The 19489-nt window shown below is 53.8% G+C and overlaps 1 protein-coding gene across 1 annotated transcript; it reads right to left on the bottom strand.

Annotated features, from left to right (window-relative positions):
* Positions 1-2472: 2472 nt before the first annotated feature.
* Positions 2473-19378, bottom strand: SPI1 (Spi-1 proto-oncogene). The gene is given in 6 exon segments (XM_051967420.1): positions 2473-3427; positions 4132-4288; positions 6065-6156; positions 6159-6251; positions 16107-16200; positions 19115-19378. Coding segments are annotated over 6 exon segments (867 nt in total). The 5' UTR covers positions 19226-19378; the 3' UTR covers positions 2473-3107.
* Positions 19379-19489: the final 111 nt, after the last annotated feature.

Raw genomic sequence — 19489 nt, forward strand, 5'->3', positions numbered from 1 at the left:
CCTGCCCCCAGCCTTATCTTCAGGGGCCTTATCGGCTGTGGGCCGTGGTAACGACTAAATATAGACAAATTCCAGGGAGCAGAGAGCCCCCTCCCTGCGGTGGGGAGAGAGAGACGGGGCCTCCCCTCCCATCTCCCTCTTCTCCAAGGTCAGTGACCTGGACCCACTCTCAGCTCAGAGCTCCTCCCTCCTCTCTAGCATAAGCTTGAGGAGTCTAGACCTCCTCCACCTCCCTCCTCCAGCTCAGAGCTCCTCCCTCCTTTCTAGCATAAGCCTGAGGAGTCCTAGACCTCCTCCATCTCCCTCCTCCAGCTCAGAGCTCCTCCCTCCTCCCCAGCATCAGGCTGAGGGGTCCTAGACCTCCTCTATCTCCCTCCTCCAGCTCAGAACTTCTCCCTCCTCTCCATCAGCCTGAGGAGTCCTAGACCTCCTCCATCTCCCTCCTCCAGCTCAGAGCTCCTCCCTCCTCCCCAGCATCAGCCTGAGGAGTCCTAGACCTAGAACCAAAGCAGTTCCATTGAATTGGTTGGAGTCATTTGCCCCAAATGGCCTCTCTCTTGTCCTCCTTTCTGTCCCACAATTCTTGGTATTAGGGTCAGGATCACACTAAGGAGAGGGACAGAGGGGACTCAGTCAGGGGGTCACGGGCTCGAGGCAGTCAGATACAGTGGGAAGCGGCCCTGGCCCTTCAGCCTCCAAGCCCAGATTCAGCGGATTCTGAATCCGGGGTCAAAGGCCCAGGGTCCAGAGCTTTCCTCATGGCTAAAGGGAGGGTTTGGACAAGCTCAGCCTGAGCTGCCCCAGAGCTTGCTGGGATCCCTATGCTGCCGCTGGCCGTGCGTCCGGAGGGGGTTCAGCTCCGTCTCTGAACTTCTGCTCCCCAATCATGAAACGAGGCTGATGAGCCCTTTGCAGCCGACCTCATGGGAAAGTCTTTGCCAAATTTAAAGCGTGACAAGGGGAGTTATCATTATAATATGATGCTTTTGTTGCCCCCCGCCCCCGGAGAATACAAACACGTGCCCAGAGGAGAGGCTGGTTCATCCCGCCAGCCCAAGTGCCCCCATTCATCGAGCACCAGTGTCAGGGCCAGGCGGGATACGCTGAATAAAAGATAGTTCTGAAGAGAAGCAGGGAGGGGAGGGACGGGACGCTGGGCTTCCTGGCCGGGGCATCGGGTCCCCTCAGATGGAAGCCAGGCGGGTACGAGCCGGAGGGTGGCCTGGAAGGGCAGGTTCTGGAGGGCTCCGGCCCCCTCCCAGGGAGGGAAGGAGTTTGAGTGCTCTCGATGCAGGCTTGAGCCAGCGGCAGGGTGCTGAGTTTAGAAGTAATAAGCCCCCTCCTCCTTTCCAGTCTTCTTGGACCTGACTCCCTGCGACCTGTTCTACAAAGCTGTGCCAGCGGCCTCTGAGCCCTCTTCCCATCCCCCCATCCCCCGTCCCCCTGCCTCGAGCTCCTCTCCTCCCCGCCTGCGCCTCCTGCTTCCTTCCACCTTACTCCTGGTCCCGGAGGTTTCTCTCAGTCCCCCTTGCATCGCCTTCCTTCCGAGATGACTTTCCATCCTGTCACTGAACCTGAAAGTCGTTCCAGGTGTCCTGACCAGAACGTGGCCCACGGGCGCAGCTGGCTCCAGGGAGAAGACGAGCCCTCCCTCCCTCCTCAGATCCGTGCCTCGGCATCCCCTCCCCGATGTCTCGGTCATCTCCCCGAGCAAAGGACCGCGGTCCCCGGGGCTTGGCCCTGGCCTGCCGCTGAGGAACCTGGGACAGCTGGGAAAGCTGGCATTGCCCAGCACTGCACGCACTCACTAAACGCTTACTCACCTGCTTATTTTATTATTAATTACTGATATTAGTATTTTAATCACTAATATTGTTTTATTCAAATAATTTAATTAAAATTAATCGATATAGATTTCAAATTGAGGAAGGGGCAAAGTGTGATTTGGGGCAGCCCCCACTCTCCCCTTCCTGTCTTGCGAGTGCTCCCCATCTTCCGCTGCCTCCGTGGCTCTCACAGTGCTCCCCATGCCTCCTGAGCCTCTCTCCGGCCTGTCCCTCACCCCCCGCCCCCTACTCGTGCCTTCTGCTCTTTCTCTACCTTCCCAAGGGAGGGGCTGCCCCTCCCGGAGCGGCTCAGAGACCCCGTGGCGGAAGGCTCTCTGCCCCGACGAGGTGGCCGGCTTTTCAGCCTTCCCCGGAAGGGATGTTCTAACCAGCAATGGCGGGGAGCCCTTCCTTAACCCCATAATCAATGGTTCCGACACCTTCCACGTGCACCGTGTGCCGGACGGAACAAAGCTCCCACAGGAGGGAGGATTTCGTGTTTGTCTCCGCAGCTCCGGTGGACAGCGTGGCGCACATAGTAGGTGGCTTAGTAAATATTCATTCATTAATTGATCTCCAGATACTTTAGGAGGCACAGAGTATAAAGAAGACAAAGACAGAAAAAAACAACACCTGCAAAACCTCATCCTGATCATCCTCGTCCTCAAAGCTTTTATTTTCTGCTGAAACGAATCTCTAACGAAGGTAGATAAATGAGACACTGTTTATGTCAAGGGGGTCCACCCGAGAGTCCATCCTCGGCCCGCAGGGAGGCCGGGTTCTGACCATGGCGGAGCCTGCCGGGCTTCTCCGCCCCAGTGCGGGCCGAGGGGCGGGGCTCCCGGCGAGGACTCTGGGGAGGAAACGTTCTCCATTCTTAAGGTTTACAGACGCCCCCTGAGAGAGCGGCAGCCCGCCCGCAGTCCGAGGGCGGCTGGAGGGGAGGCCCCGCGTGAGAGGCAAGGGCCGGAGTCCTGGGGGCCAGGGAGGCAAGCTGGAGGGTCTCGGGAGAGGGAGAGGGGGCATTGGGGCCGGGGGAACGGCAGGGAGACAGACACCTCCAAGGTCTGTCACCCACTGAGACCCTGATTCTAGGTGTCCACAAGGTCCAGACATGGGGTTAATGCTACAGGCAGCGGGGGAGCTAATGCAGTAGGTAGGCGTGGGGCCTGGCTTCCCCCGGGCACTGGTGCCAGCCTTGGGGATGGCGTCGTGCCCTCGGGCCGGGCCCTCCCCTCCTGTCCCGTGGGGGTGAGAGAGGGCCCGGGCGGGGGCGGGCGCTCAGTGGGGCTGATGCCTCCGGTCGACCAGGGTCACTCGCCCGAGCACCTCCCCGCTGAACTGGTAGGTCAGCTTCTTCTTCACCTTCTTGACCTCGCCCGTCTTGCCGTAGTTCCGAAGGGCGCGGGCCATCTTCTGGTAGGTCATCTTTTTGCGGTTCCCCTTCTGGATGCCCCAGCGATGGGCCAGGGCCTCCTTGTGCTTGGAGGAGAACTGGAAAGTGCCTTTGTCCTTGTCTACCCACCAGATGCTGTCCTTCATGTCCCCGTTGCGGAGGAGATCCAGGAGGAACTGGTACAGGCGGATCTTCTTTTTGCTTCCTGGAAGGAAGAGAGAAGGAGTTCAGCTTTCTCAGCCGGCCCCGGCTCCCAGCCTTGTCCCCAGCTCTTAGTCCTAGCCATGCCAGGGGCTCCCAGCCATGCCAGGGGCTCCAGCCTTGCCCCCATCTCTTAGTCCCAGCCATGCCAGGAGCTCCCAGCCTTGTCCCCTGCTGCTAGTCCTAGCCATGCCAGGGGCTCCAGCCTTGCCCCCATCTCCCAGTCCCAGTCATGCCAGGGGCTCCAGCCATGCCAGGGGCTCCAGCCTTGTCCCCTGCTCCCAGTCCCAGCCATGCCAGGGGCTCCCAGCCATGCCAGGGGCTCCAGCCTTGTCCCCTGCTCCCAGTCCCAGCTGTGCCAGGGGCTCCAGCCTTGCCCCCATCTCCAGCCCCAGCCGGACTAGAAGCCATCATCAGGGCCACAACAGCTCCTTGGATTCAAAGCTAGAAGGGACCCTCATTGTATTGATGGAGTAACTGAGGCCCAGGAAAGGGAGCAGTCTCCTCTGAGGTCACGCACCCCCGCCTGGCAAAGCCAGGATTTCCGTCCTCAGACAGTCAGTGACGGCGTCCCACAAGCCCTTGGGAGGCCGTGTTCACCCAGGGACAGATGTCCGATCTGACACTCGGTTCGGTCACTGTCACATGTCCCAGACAGAGCGGGGGAGGGAGAGGCTGAATGTGGGGTTGGGTGGATTGGCTACAGACCTGTCTCTCCGTGCAGGATTCCCGGGCCGGGCTCCAGCGCCTCAGTCTCCCCATCAGACACTTCCAGGGGGGGGCTCTGCCGCTCGCCTTCTTCCTCGTCGGAGCTGGGCTGGGGAGGGGAGGTGTACTGAAGGCACATGCAGGGCAGGTACGAGACCTGAGAGGAATGCAGAGGGGCCAGTGAGGGGACCTGGGGACACAGGGACCAGTGAGGAGGAGATCAGTGAGCTGAGGAGCAGGAGACAGAAACATGGAGACATGGGGGAGGGGGCTATGAGGTAGGGGAGGGGGCTGCCACATGGGGGAGGGGGCTGTGAGATGGGGGAAGAGGCTGCCACCTGGGGGAGGGGCTGCCACATAGAGGCCATGGGTGCACGGGTTGGGTGTGAACGCAGGCGACCGCAGCCAGGGGCTTGGCGTGAGGGCACAGCAGGATTCGGCAGTCTCTGGAGTGAGGTTTGAAGGGGCCCCTGGAAGTGGGTCATGGGCAGCTAAGTTTGGCTGGTCACTGCGGGCAGGAGACAGTATGGAAGCGTATTTGCATGCGGAGGGTGCTGGGGTGTTTGGCGGATCAGTATGGGACGTGAAGGGCAGCTGGGAGTGCAGTGGATAGAGCCCTGGCCCTGGAGTCAGGAGACCCTGAGTTCAAATTGGATTTTTAACATGTATTAGCTGTGTGACCCTGGGCAAGTCACTTAATCCCAATTGCCTTGCAAAAAGGAAGAGAGGGAGAGAGAGAGGAAGGGAGGGAGGGAGGAAAGAGGGAAGGAAGAGAGAGGGGAAAGAAAAGAGAGAGGAAAGAAGGAAGGAAGGGAAGGAAGAAGGGAGAGAGAGAGGAAGAAAGAAGGGAAGGAGGAAGGAACGGAGGGAGGAAGGAAGGAAAGAAGGAGAGGGAGAAAGGAAGGAAGAAGAGAGGGATGGAGGGAGGAAGGAAAGAGGGAAGGAAGAGAAAAAGGAAAGGAGGGAAAGGAAGGAAGAAGGGAGAGAGAGGAAGAAAGAAGGGAAGGATGGAAGGAACAGAGGGAGGGAGGAAGGAAGGAAGGAAGGAAGGAAGGAAAGAAGGAAGGAGGGAAGAAATGGAGGAAGAGAAGAAAAAAGAAAGAAGGGGAGGGAGAAAGGAAGGAAGGAATAAGGGAAGGAAGGAGGGAGGGACGAAGAAATGGAGGAAGAGAAGAAAAAAGAAAGAAGGGGAGGGAGAAAGGAAGGAGAGAAGGAGGGAAGAAAAGGAAGGAGGGAGAGAGAGAGGAAGAAAGAAGGGAAATAGGGAAGGAATGGAGGGAGGAATGAAGGAAGGAGATTGAGGTTCATGCTGGATCAATTGAGAGTCAGTGGGGAAAGAAGGATGGATCGAGGGCATTACCATGGAGACAACTGGGGATTTCCTGGGGGGTCAGTGGGGATAGGAAAGGCGGGGGGGGGCAATAGTTTTACAGACTTAGAGATGAAAAGACCCTTGGAGGTCACGGCCCAGGGGGTAAAAATGTTAAGGGTCATCAGTGAGCTTAGGGGATGAGGGAGAGGAATGCTTCAAGGTAAATCAAGGCTGCTGAGCTATTCCTTGTCATTGAGGTCAAGAGGGAGAACAAGGGGCCAGTGGAGAGGAGGAGGTTTCTTGGGGGGTCACTGCAGCCAGGGTGTTGGGGAGCACTGAGGAGCGAGTAGGGGCGGGCGAGAGAGCCCAGGGCAAAGGGGGCTTTTGGACCCAGGACCTCTGGCTTTGTCCCTTCCCGGCGCCAGGCTGGGGTGTGGGAGGTCAGTCGGGGGGTCAGCGGGGGCGGCGGTTGGCACTCTGGCCGTTGGCAGGAAGCTGAGTTGGGCAAGAGCTCCCATCAGCTTCCTGTGACAGTCTGGGCAGCCTCACCACAGGCCTTCTGGGAGGGCTCTCCTGGGACCGCAGGGAGACGGGGAGACGGGGACCCGGGCCGGCTCCTACCTGGTGGCCAAGGGTGCTGTGGGGGGTGGCCACGGGGGTGTCCAGGACGTGCATCTGTTCCAGCTCCATGTGGCGGTAGAGCTGCTGGAGCTGGGGGGCTGGACGCTCTGCAGCTCTGTGAAGTGGTTCTCAGCGAAGCTCTCAAACTCATTGTGCATGTGGTGGGGGTGGAAGTCCCAGTAATGGTCTGTGGGGAGCAGAGGGGCTGTCAGGGAGACCCTGGGCTCAGCAGAGAGACCCCAGCCTCAGCAGGGAGATCCCAAACTTAGCAGGGAGACCCCCACCTCAGTGCGGGGAGCCCCAGCCTTGGAGGGCCTTGGGACCAAAGAGCTAGAGCAAGCAGGAGTCCCATTGTAGGGAAACTAAGGCTCAGGTCGGGAAGGGGGCTTAGCCAAGATGGGGGGAGCAGCAAAGCCCAGAATCTTGAACTCAGTACCTTTGGCTCCCAGCCCCCTCCATCCTTGCTGCTCCCCTCCCCCTCCAGCCACCCCACTCCCCCTCCACACACATACATCTAGCAACAACAAAGCACAGAGAGAGAGCATGGTGGACCTTTTTCCCCAGCTTGGAGGTGTGCAGAGAGCTCTGCGTCCCCCATTTCACGTGCCATTTTTATACACCTTATACCTTGTGGGGGGCATTGCACCTGGACCAGGAGTCCGCCCCCTTCTGAGGAGCTGAGCATTTGGGCCTGGGGTTTGTGGGCCAGGGGTTTGGATGCTCGGAGACTAAATGCAGGGAAATTAGAGCAGGGCTTCAAAAAGAGTCAAAAGTCACTTGGAATCTGCTGAATAAGGGGTGTGTGTGTGTGTGTGTGTGTGTGTGTGTGTGTGTGTATGTGCAGTGTACACGCCTGTGTATAAACACACTTGGGGATATATGCACATGTGTGTACACGCTTTGGAGATAATACACGTGTGTGTATGTGGAAGCTCACTTATCATGTGTGAACACCTGGTGCCTGAACATACCTGTACATGTGTGAATGCGTTTGTGAGCATGTTAGTGTGTGAGCCCAATAGTGTGCAAGCCCGCTTACCCTAGGGAACTGTGCCGACATTAGTGGGTGGGGTGCACTTGTGAATGTGTGTGAACAAGTGTACGTGTGCACACTTGTAAGTAAGCACACCTATGGATTGTATAAACACACTTGTGTATATGTGAACATATTTGCCTTTGCACAGGTTATTCCCCCGCGCCTCTTTCCCTCAGCCTCTTGGAAGCTCAGTTTCCTTCGGAGTCTTAGCTCGAGCCCCTTCTCTCCTATATGAAGCCTTTCCTGATGCCTCCTCTCCAAATTACCTTACCTTTGTTTTATTTGATCAAATGAGAGAATATTTGTGAAGTGCTCAGCACAGTCTCTGGCACACAGTTGGTGCTTAATCAATGCTTACTCCCTGTCATGCCCCTGTATATCTTGGTAAGTGATGTTGTCCCATCAGGATGTGAGATCCGGGAGAGCAGGGCTATTTCACCTCCAGAGTCCAGAACATTTAAATAAAATATATTTTTTGGACTGGACTCTGATTTCATTGGAAGGGAATGTCAACCCAACCAACATTTATTAAGTGCTTATTGTATACAAGGCAGCTGAAGGTACAAAGACAAAACAGAGTCATAGATGGAGAGCTGGAGGGTTACTAGAGTTCATCCCTTTCATTTTAGAGAAAAGGTGATTGAAATCCAGGAAGGTCAAGGAATTTGCCTCAAGGCACATAGGCAGGAAGTAAGCAGCAGAGCCCGGAAATAGTTCCTGTCCTTGGGGTTCTATTGGGGAATATACAGAGGTAAATGCCAGAGGATTCCAGGAAGGCCAGAGCAATAATAACTGGGAGCATCAGGAAGGACTTCTTGTAGGAGGGAGCCTTCCCCACCCCCCCAGCCCCTCCTATTCCTTTCCCAGCTACCTCAGAGTCTTACTCTTCTTCTGGGCGGCTTTTGAATAAATTAAAACTAATGTGATTGGATGCTCGTGTTGCTCCCATTAATTGATTTATATATATATATATATTTTGCTGAGGCAATTGGGGTTAAGTGACTTGCCCAGGGTCACACAGCCAGGAAGTGTTAAGTGTCTGAGATCAGATTGAACTCAGGTCCTCCTGACTTTCGGGCCAGCACTCTACCCACTACGCTACCTTGCTGTCCCCGATTTATATACTCTTTAAATATGTACAAAGCCACTTATAGTAACTCCTTTTGTGGAATCAAAGAACTGGAAACTTAAGGAGCGCCACCAGTTGGAGAATGACCCAACCACTTTTGGCATCGGGGTGGGAAAGCGTTGTAAGAAAAAGGGGCGCTTTCAGAGAAAGCTGGGAAGATTTTCATGGGCTGACGCAGAGGGAAGTGAGCAGAAGCAGGAGAACAATTTCGACAATAACGACAATATTGTAGCGACAAACATTTAGGGACTCTGAGGGCTACAATGGCCAATCCAACATGCTCCCCGCCTCTTCGCAGACAGGAGAAGGATCAACGATGAAAAATGACGCGTATTTTAGCCGTGGCCAATGGGGGAAATGCCGTTTTGCTTGCTTAATTTTTATAATGGTTTTCTTTTTTCTTTTTAAATCAATTATGATATCTGTGCTCATTTCTACAAGAAGTTCGGTCTGAGGGGCTGAGTCTTTATGAAACACTTTGCTAAGATCCCTTCCTCGAACCCTCCGAGGGGGCTCCTCCTCCAACTCTCTTTTCTTTCCATTTTTTGATGTCTCTCATATCATATCTTAATTCCCATTGATACCACTGAGGGCAGGTGTCCAGAGTACGAGCACTTCCCCTCTGCAGGGATCTAGGGCCACCCCACGGAGACAAGGCTGTTTTTCTCTTGTGCCTTCAGCTGGAGCCCCCACCAGGATGCTCTCCCCAATATTATTAGTCATGGAAGAGAGCTGTGAAGTGATTTTCCATGACTACATAACTCAGAAATTTCAGAACCTAAATTTGGATGCAGACGTCCTGTTTCCAAGTCGGGATCTCATATATACACAATGTGCTTCTCTTCCCCGGAAGCCTTCCTCTGTGAGGTTCAGTTGAAAGAGCCCTGGATTTGGAACCGAAGGCTTTCGGTTCAAAGCTCCGATCTACAATGTGTATGATCTTAACTTTTCTCTCTGTAAGGTGAGAAGACTGAACCAGTCTTCTCTCTCCTTTCTCTCTCCTCTCTGTCTCTCTGTCTCTGTCTCTCTCTCCTTTCTCTCTCCTCTCTGTCTCCCTGTCTCTGTCTCTCTCTCTGTCTCTGTCTGTCTCTCTCTCTGTCTCTCTCTCTCCTTTCTCTCTCCTCTGTCTCTCTCTCTCTCTCTCTCTCTCTCTCTCTCTCTCTCTCTGTCTCTCTGTCTCTCTGTCTCTCTCTCTCTCTCCCCCTCTCCGAGCCCCCTCGCCCTTCTAGCTCTTTGACCCTGTGGTTGTGACACAGAGGTGACTGTGGGGTCTCAGAGGCTGTGTCTGAGGACAACAGGTCCCGGTAGCTTCTGGCAAAGGTCAGAGGTTTCCATGATGGGCCTGGCTATTGTTCTCTGCCTGCCACTGGAAGACCAGCCTGAATAAATACAGACTGTTTACCTAAAGGATGGTGAATTCTTTGACCACAGTGACTCATGAAACTTTACACTCTTGGTCCAGAGCATGGGCCTTTGTTTCTGTGGGGAAATTAGATTTAATTTACAGCCTTTTGATTTAAGTCACCTGCAGGAACCGAGCTTGCCACAAATTGTGGGGCTGCCTACATCCTTTTTGCTCAGTACCAAGGTGTAGTGACAAAGGAAGGATCCCAGTTTTATATATATATAAAATATATATATATATATATATACACATATATATATATATAATCTCTCTCTCATTCTCTCTCTCTCTTTCTTTCATTCTCTGTCTCTCATTCTCTCTCTTTTTTCTTTCATGCTCTCTCTCTTTCTTTCATTCTCTCTCACTCTCTCTGTCTCTTTCATTCTCTCTCTTTCATTTTCTCTCTCTCTCTGTACACACACACACACACACACACACACACACAATCTCCCTGAATATGATTGCGAGAGGATTTCCCAAATGATTCTGCGCAACAGCAGCATTATAGAACCAGTGGGCCACCTGCCAAAGCCCTCCTTTGGATGACCTCCCTCCTGGACAGTAGAAACGTCTCCCTGAGTGGGTGCCGTGGTCCACGCAGCCCAGGATCCTTCCCCTGGCAGTGACAACGGGACAATTTAAGGGAGACTACCCCCTGCTCTTGGATGTCACTCTCTAAGATTGGGCTCGCTTCCTCAGCATCTCCCGTGGTCCAGAACCCCCACCATGCCATTATCCTTCAGAACTGTATTTCTGTTTCAACTTCTCCTTTCCTGCCTTTCCACATCTTCTCCACCAAACTCCACTGACCTCATGCTGAAAGATCCTTCCACCAGGGGCCCTTTCCTCCCATTTTGGGGAAGGGCCCCCCTGCCTCTTTCATCCTCTTGGGGTCTTTTGTTCTATTTAAAACTCTCCACCCCCTGCTTAGCACAGTGACTGGTACACAGTAACCTCTTAATATATAAATGTATCTTGTTCTTGCTGACAAGTATTTTTTAAAGCCTCTTGTGGGTAAGAATATAACAATCCCTGTCCTCGAGGTGCTCCAGGAGCCTCTATTCTTCCTCTAGCTGGTCACATTGTAGCCGTCCCAGAAGTTTTCTAGCCGCTGTGGGAAGCAGGTACTTCCTTTTATGTCCCGAATTGTTGTTTCCTGTTTCCTGGGGGACCCCCTAATTCGAACCCTCTGGGATTTGGTGATTAAGCCTAGGGCCTCCTGTTGGGGTGCTATAGGTTGGCTCATGGACTTTCCGCCTTTGTCTTTGCAGACCAAAGCATCCCAATAATTTTGTCTGTTCTTAATCTAGGATCATAGATTCTGAGCTGGAAGGAACCTCAGACCACTAACTTTCACTCCCTCATTTTATAGAGGGAGGGAAGGGCCTCGTTCAGGGTCACAGAGTAAAAAGTAGCCTGAAGCATAAGCCTGAGCAAGTCACTCCCCTACTCTAAAAGCCCAGTGGCTCCCTCCTACCTCTGGGAAAAACATAATGCCTCTATTTGGCTTTGAAATCCTCCATAAAACCAGCCTTCTCTATGCCTTTCCTGCAATCTGCAATCTGCCCAAACTGACCTTGCCGTGCCAGGTGAGTGACCGGATGGTTCTCCAGGCCTAGAATGCTTTTGCCCTCCGCTTCTGCTTCAGAGAGCTTCCCTCAAGGCTATCTCCAGAGCTACCTTCCCCAGGAAGCCTGCCCTGATCCACCGTCTCCCTGGAAATGACATTCTAAGGTGCTTCCCAGCTCTGACCTTCTGGGTTCTAAGGTCCCCTTCCACTTCTAACTTTGCCATTTTATGTTCCACGTTCCAGTTTCCTGACATTCTGTGCTCTGAAATGGTTCATTCCCCTGCTTCCCCCTCTCCAGTCCCCTTGTCAAAGATCCTTCCTCTGGCCCTTCTCTGCCTCCACATCAGCCCCCTTTCTGAAGGTGTGGGGAGGATTGCTGCCTGTGCTCCCAGGAGCACATGATACCATGGCTTTGTTTTGAACCCCAGAGAAGCCCCCGGGGGGTCCGTGACTTCATGAGATTCTTCCAGAACCCATCATTTTTGGAGCTTAACGGGAAGTTTTTTCCTCCTACTGGGGCTAGCTTTTTTACCCATTGCTCCGGCCCTCCCCAGAGCTGCTTTTAATAGTATTTTTTCCCAGTTACAAGTAAAGATGGTCCTCCACGTTCATTTTCTACCCATTGCCCCAGCCCTCCCCAAAGCTGCTCTTAATAGTATTTTTTCCAGTTACCAGTAAAGATGATCCTCCACATTCACTTCTGTAAGAGTTTGAGGACCAGATCTGTTCTCTCTCCCTCCCTCACCTCTCTCCTCCCCAAGACAGCCGGCAATACGTATCAGGCAACTATATGTCTTGCAATATACGCTATCCTACATGTGGCCGGCAGGCAGGGTCAGGTTATCCATGTACAATCATCAGCAGAGCTTCCTGCCCCTTCTCTACCACCAGGAGCTTTGGGATGCCCCGGAGAGCTCCGTGTCATCTACGCTCTTGGGAAGACTTCCTGGCCCTTGTTCCTGTCTCTAGATTATTGAAATAATGCTCAGAATACTAAACAGTCAGTATAGTCAATAAAGGAGTTGGAAACTGGAAACTGGAAGGGCCCCCGCCGTCCTATACACCAAACAAAGGTGTATCCAGGTGGCGGGGAGGATACTTGGGCAGAAGAGCTCCTCTCCTGGGCCTGGGCCCACCTGAGCCTGAATCAATGTCCAATCGCTCTAGAGATCTGGGGTCTTGTCTTAATGAATGAACTCCTCGGTGAGCCCCCTTCTGGCCTCAGGGAAGTCCATGTGTCATTCTTCTGTATTGTGTAGAAGAAAGAACACTAGACCAGAAATGCATCTCTATTCTTACTGGCTGGGGGAGTTGTGGCCAAGGATATGGACGCTCCTAGCCTCAGTTTTTTTCTGTTGTAAAATGGGAACAAGTGTCTGTCTCAGGGTTTTGGTTTGTTTGTTTTTTTTTTTTTTTTTTTTTTGGAAGGGTCAAGTTTGATCTTGGAAATGAGATGCTTTGCAAACCTTAAAGCTCATTCTCCATGTCTGTGCCCATCCCTCCCGTGACAAGTCTCCGGATCACGGGGATTCTACCTTTTCCGTAGGCAAAGTAGACAAAGGCCTGTTCTAAAGATGGACTCGGATATTCAATCTCACATTTATTCAATCACACACACACACAAACCTCCAAATCCCAAACCAGCCAGACCAACTCTCAGAACAAACCCCACCCTTGAAACTCCTGAACGCCCATCGGTTAGCCTTATCTCTCTCCGGCAGAGAGCCCGGGACGGTCACAGAAGGGGGAAGCCGGGGAGGGCCAGGGGAGCCGGGCAGATGCTTCCCTCCGGCTCGGGGGGGAGGAGAAAAGTGAGGGGAGAAAGGAAGTGAAGAGGAAGGGGAAAGGATCACTTCTCTCCTGAACGGAGCAGATGAAGGAGGCTGCATGGATGCAGCCAAAGATCAGGGGCTGATAGTGGCAGGAAGAGGGAGGGGCCCCTGCTCCCCAGAAGGGAAATCCCCTCCTCCTGGTGCCTCCGAAGGAGGGGGGATTGGGAAAGTCCTCTTGGTTTCTCCGACCATGTTTGGGAGCCATCGAGAGAGGGCCACCTGAGAAAGAGTTGGGGAGGGCGGGGAAGGGGCTGATGGGAACACGGACCCACCCCCTTTCTCAATTTTTATGTGTCCGAATGAATAAATAATAAGTAATAATATATTATTAATAATAATAAAATAATAAATAAGTCAGTCAATAAGATGTCTGTAAAATCTGATCCTATGAGCTCCCACCCTCACTTTTCTCCCTTCCAGTATCCAATAGCCATATTCAGTCTCTAGCCCTCGTCCTAAAACTAGATGCTTTGGGGAAGGGCAGGAAAGATTTTTTTGTTTTCTTGTTTTTTAGGAGAAAATCTATTTGGACTTAGTTACCTAATTACTAGACTTAGTTACTAGTCCCAGAACCTCAGCAACTCAAGGCAAGACCCCAGATCTTTAGAGCGATTGGACATTAATTCAGGCCCAGGCCCAGGCCCAGGAGAGGAGCTTTTCTGCCCAAGCGTCCTCCCCGCTACCTAGATACACCTTTGTTTGTTTGCTGTATAGGATGGCTGGGGTCCTTCCAGTTTTCAGGAAACTGAGTCGTGGGATAAGGATGAAGGGACTCAGCCCCTAGTTCTGGGTCATTCCCCACCCCCAGAAAATCTTGTCTTTCTCAGATAATTGAAGCTGTTGTACTGCTCTCCGTGGCCACCAGGGGTTGCCAAACTCTCTGTCTCCGGGAAGTAGAGTTTAGGACAACTAAGTAAATCTAGGGTCACACTGCCTCCCGGCCTTGTGGGGGAGAGGAGAGATCTAGCTCAGGGACACGGGGGCTTAAAGAAAGCCATGAGATACATCACTGGGGGGAGGGGGGAGAAATTCCCAGCCATCTGAGCCCATCCTCTTCCTATGGGCCTCGGGATAGCCCCAGACTTTAGCTCTGGTTCTGGGATTGTCCTGAGTCTTGAGCCGGACCAGATGCTTCCCCGGTTCCTTCCCTGCCTCTGCTCCTTCCGCCGGGGTCTCTAGCCCCCTTGGGCCAGAAGAGCCTGTGTGTGATTCCTGGGCCTCTCGGACTCTCCACAACCAGCCCCCTTCATGCCCACCAGCTCACCAACCCCTCCCTGGGGCTCCCCAAAGGAACCTCGCAGTCAGGGACAGGGGCGTGAGTCAGTGATGGTTTCTCAGAAGTCTCAAGCCGTCCCTTCCATCAGGACACCCTGTGGTTTTATGGAACCTCATCCTGGGGACTCATCTCCTGGATTTCAAAAGAGCTTCCTGGCTCTGGGTCACAGGGGTCCCTGGGAATCCCTAGGGCTCCCAGATGGGCATCTCAGGGGCGGGCTCCCTGTCTCCCTTCCCTGCCCCCCCAAGGTGGATGCCAACAATGTTGGCGCTTAAAATGGACCCCGATTAACTAGGACTTGTCAGTTTTATGGGCATCCTGCCCAACGCCCACCTTCTCAAGCCTCTAGTTTCTGATTGTGGATCCAGCCTCCTTGTGAATCAGGGGGTTCACCCTAGGTCTGAAGCCTAAGGAAACCTTTTCCACCCCCCCAGCTCTTTGAACTCCGATGGAGAGGGGCCATTTCTTTCTGTTCTGGATTCATGGACACTCCAGGGATTCTGTTGCTCCCCAACCCCCAAATCTGGGATCCCTGGGTTTCTTTTCCCCAACAGACTCCAGATCTTGGTAAAAAAGGTTAGCAGTAGATTTTCTATCTTCCCAAATGACCCTGGGAATTAGCATCCTTGGCGGGACCCCCGCCTCGGTGGCCTCCTGTGATTGGACAGCCTTGTCCTTCTCCCCTTGTCAGGAGGTTCAGCTGTGTTGTACCTCTGCCCCTACTGCCCCTGGCCAGAGCCCCCACCTCAGCTACGAGCTGCCATGGTCGGACCGTGACCAACCACCAACACAGGTTCCAAAGCTCTCCCCCAATGGAAGGAGCAACCCTAACTCCCTCTGCTCTCCCCCTCTGGGAGCCCCACTGTCCTCATCAGTGGAACAAGAGGGATGGACCAAAGAATTTCTACTCCCACTCTGGCATTCTAGGTTCTAAGACTCCTCTCAGTTCTAACATTCTGTGTTGTAAGGTCCCTCCTATTCCGACATCCTAGGTTCTAAGGTCCTACCCAGCTCTGACAATCTTTGATGGAAAGTTCTCCCAGTTCTAACATTCTGGATTCTAAATTTCCCTTCACCTTTAAGAATTCTAAGCTTCTACATAATTGGTGTTCTAAGTTCCTTGACAGTCCGGACCCTTCCAGTCTGACATTATAGGTTCTAAGGTTCCTTCTGGTTCTGACATTGATATAATACAGTCAATAAGATTTGCTGGCTTTAGGTAAGAAGATCTGCATTTGAACCCCCCTCCCTTACTACCCGTATAAACTCAGTAAGTTGATCAGGCTTTTGGGGTTTCATCACTGGCCTTTGTGCAGCAATTGGACTAGATCACCCGGTTCTTCCGGTTCTAGATCTGGGGGTTGATGCTGCTTCTAATCATGATCCAGGTAACAAGGAAGTCAGTGATAATGATGATAATAACTCCCCCCAGCACACACACACCTCCCAGCTAAGGTCTTCCAAATAATAGATGTTCTAAGGAAGCTTCAAAGCCACCTGCCGGTGACTTAGAGAGGAACAGAGTGAAGAGAAAAGATTCAGACACACCTGTCTGTTTACACGGGGTATAAACCCCCCAAGAGTAGGAATTGCTTCTTTGTACCCCCAGAGTCTGGTACCTAACTGGTGCTTAATAAATGCACGTTGATCGATTCATTCACACCCAGCGTATGCTCGCCTTTGACATCACATAGTAGAAACCAAAGAGGACCCGATGCCCGTCAACGTCTCCCACCCCCCACCCCACCATGGCCATGGGGGCTTTGAGAGAGGGGAGAGATGGGAACCACTCACCGCTGTGGCTCTCTCCATCACTGCTGATATATGGATAATACTCGTGAGTTTGGCGGTACAGATCCGTATCATAGGGCACCATGTCTTCTGATGGCTGTAGAGAAGGGAAGGGATGAGATCCTGCCCAAAGCTCTGGGGGGGCCTTCGTTTTGGCCCTTCCCTGCCCAATCCACAGCCCCCTTCTAGCCTTGGTTCTTCCTCCCTTTCCATCTACAAGGTGGGGACCATGACACGAGGGTCCTTCCCAAAGGCAGAGTTAGTGCGTGAGGACAGGACTGGGTGGGAAACGGATCCAAAGACCTCCAGAGAGACTGGGGTCCGGGATGAGGACCCCAGCCACAATGGGCCTAGGGAAGTCCCGGAGTAGAGAATCCAGAATTGAAGCAGACTCCTGCGCTCAGAAGCGTGTGCCTCCCTCCCAGGGAACGGGGGTCTCCTCCCTGGGAGGGCTATCCCCTCACACTTAGTAACTGTGAGACTCTGGAAAACTCCTTAATCTCTCTGGGCCTCTGCCAACTAAAGGGTCAAATAGGACATCTCCAGTGTGCCCCCAGACTTAAATCTAGCTTCTTACGGCCCTTTCTTTTCACCTACTCCCTTATTCCCGGCCTCCCAGCTCCCCTTTATCCCTTCTCTTCTCCCAGTGGGAGCTGCTCCCGAGGGAAAGGACATTCTTGCTCACTTGCATTTCTAGCTCTAGTGCTTAGGGCAATGCCTTGGCATATAACAAATGATTAATTAGGATTCTATTTATCTACTTACCTACCTCCCCATCTATCTGTCTGTCTACCTGTTTGCCTGGCTAAGTGTCTGTCTGTATACTGTCTGTCTGGTTATCTGTCTATCTGTCTGTCTGGCTATATGGGTGTCTGTCTATCTACTTGTCTGCCTAGCTGTCTATCTGTCTGTCTACCTGTTTGCCTGGCTAAGTGTCTGTATATTGTCTGTCTGGTTATCTGTCTATCTGTCTGTCTGGCTATATGGGTGTCTGTCTATCTACTTGTCTGCCTAGCTGTCTGTCTGTCTGCCTATTTATCTAACTAACTACCTGTTTGTCTAGCTAATTGTCTGTCTGTCTGTCTATCTGTATATCGTCCATCTGTCTATCTGTATATCTGTCTAGCTATATATGTATCAGGATATCTGCCTATCTATATATCTATCTGTTTATCTGTCTGTCTGTCTGTCTACCTGTCTATCTCTAGCTTTCTGTCTGTATGTTGTTTATCATCTGTCTGTCTGTCTGTGTTTATATTTACCTCTCTTCCCTTCCCCACTAGTTTAGCGCCCCCCTCCCCTCCAGCCCTCAGCCCTCTCCTCCATTTTCCCTGGTTCTTAGGAAGCCTCCGGTTCCCTCACCTGTCCTCCCCCTTCACACACAGTCACGTTCCCTCTGCCTCCGGGTACCCCCTTGTTTTCAGGGCCCCCTCCCTCACATACACATGTGTTACCATTCTCCATCTCCCCCCCCACTATACTCCATCCTCACATTCACAGGCCCCCTCAGGCCCACTCTCCCCCAGCAGACCCCCACTAACCCCCTCCCCCCGAAACTGCCCTAGCGGCTAGCTCCCCAGGCCGGCAGCTTTGCCTGAATTGTCCATTTATATCACACAGATAGATGGGAGTTTCCTCATCTATAAAGTGAGGGGTTGAATCATGTGACCTCCGGGGTCCCTTCCAGCCCTGACGCTGGGCTCCTAAGTTTTCCCTGCACTAATCCGGACGTGGCTTGGGGCCGGACGGGCCTTCCCTCCCTTCCTGTGCCTCTCCCTCTCCGCTCCCGTGTAGATCCACCCCAAGAGCGGCCGGGGACCTCCCCCCTCTTTCCCAGAATCGCATAATGGTGAGAGACACACACCGCCCAGATTTGGGGGCCGAAGCAGTTTGGGGGGGAGCCTCAGTGCCCTCATAACCCTGGAAGAAGTTCCCTCCCCTTGCTGAAAACTTAATTCTGAGTGGTGGAGAAAGGCGAGGGGTCCCAAGGAGGTTGGGGGGGGAGTCAGGTCTGAGCTCGCTGGGAATGGAGATGGGGAGCAAATGGGGAAAGGGGGAAGGCCTCTGTCCCTGAAACCAACAGTTTGGGGGAACTAAGGGTCAGGACTGAGACAGAGCCGGGTCCCTAAACCCGGAGACAGTGCGGGGGGAGGCCTGAGGTCCTTCTACCACATCTCAGATCATGGAAACCTCAGAGTCCAGGTCTCAGAAAGATAAGCAGGGATTCCAGGGTCCCGGGAGGCTGGGGGGCTGGCTCTGGCTCGGCCTCCGCTCTGGGGGAGCCCTGACTCCCAAGGTCTGGCCGTGGGCTCCACCCTGACTAGATTTTAGCCGGGCTGGGAAAGCCTGAGGCAAGAGGAGGCTGGCTGGGCTGAGCCCAGCAAAATGCCCTTTCTCAGCCTCTCGCATTCTGCCCCTGGGGAGGGCAGAGGAACATGAGAGGGTCTGTCCTCCCCCATGCCATCCCACACCCGACCTCCCCACCCCGAGAGCTCAGCCTGCTGCCTTGGGCTCCCTGATCACCTACTTCCCTGCCCTGGTCTCCCCGAATCCTAGAGCCTCACAGTAGGGCCATTCCCTGCCCCACAGCTCGGGGCACTTGCCCCCTGTTTCTCCTTCTCCCCCCAGCCAGCCCTTTAGCCCTTTGGCCCTTTGGTCCCTTTGGCCCCAATGTCTCTCTCTTCCATTCCCCCCTTTCTGCTCCACGTCGGGGGGCCCTGATCCACATGCACCCCCCAGCCCGGCCCTGGACGCCCCACCCTCTGTAGGCTTGCTCCAGGCCGGAGACGGCGGGCAGGGGCCCCAGCTCGGAGAGCCCACCAGCGGCCGGCCAAGCCCCCCACCCTCAGCCCCTAACTGAGCTGTCCGGGTCCTTCCCCCTCCAGGGCTCAACCAGGGGAAAAGCTCCTTCCCAATCTTGTCATTCAGGCTCTCCGAGGAGGAAACATCAGCTTCCCACTGATTAGAAACCAGAGGGGGCTGGAAGCGGGGGAGGGAGCCCCCATACTCACAGGGGAGACGAGGGGGAACCCTTCCATCTTGCACGCCTGTAACATCCACCCGATCTCAGGGCCCGTCAGCTCCCCTGCCTCCGCAGGGCCCACTCCGGAGCCCCTGGGCATCGGGAGCCACAGGGTCGGGTCTGCCGGGGCTGGGGGTGGGAGGCGGGCACCCAGCGGGGGCGGGCAGGGCGGCTTTCGAAGGCGCCTCAGTCCTGCCCCTTGGCCTGGCCGATCCCGAGGTGAGCCCCCTCCCTTGACATTGCAGAGCAGCCCAAGTTCCTGATTTTATCGAAGGGCCTGTAGCTGGGAGATAGTCCCCCCCAGGGTGACATCACCACCCCAGCCCGTTTGCATAAATCTCTTGCGCTACAGGAAGTCTCTGGC

Source organism: Antechinus flavipes, chromosome 6, assembly GCF_016432865.1.
Source record: "Antechinus flavipes isolate AdamAnt ecotype Samford, QLD, Australia chromosome 6, AdamAnt_v2, whole genome shotgun sequence".
Lineage (NCBI taxonomy): Eukaryota > Metazoa > Chordata > Mammalia > Dasyuromorphia > Dasyuridae > Antechinus > Antechinus flavipes.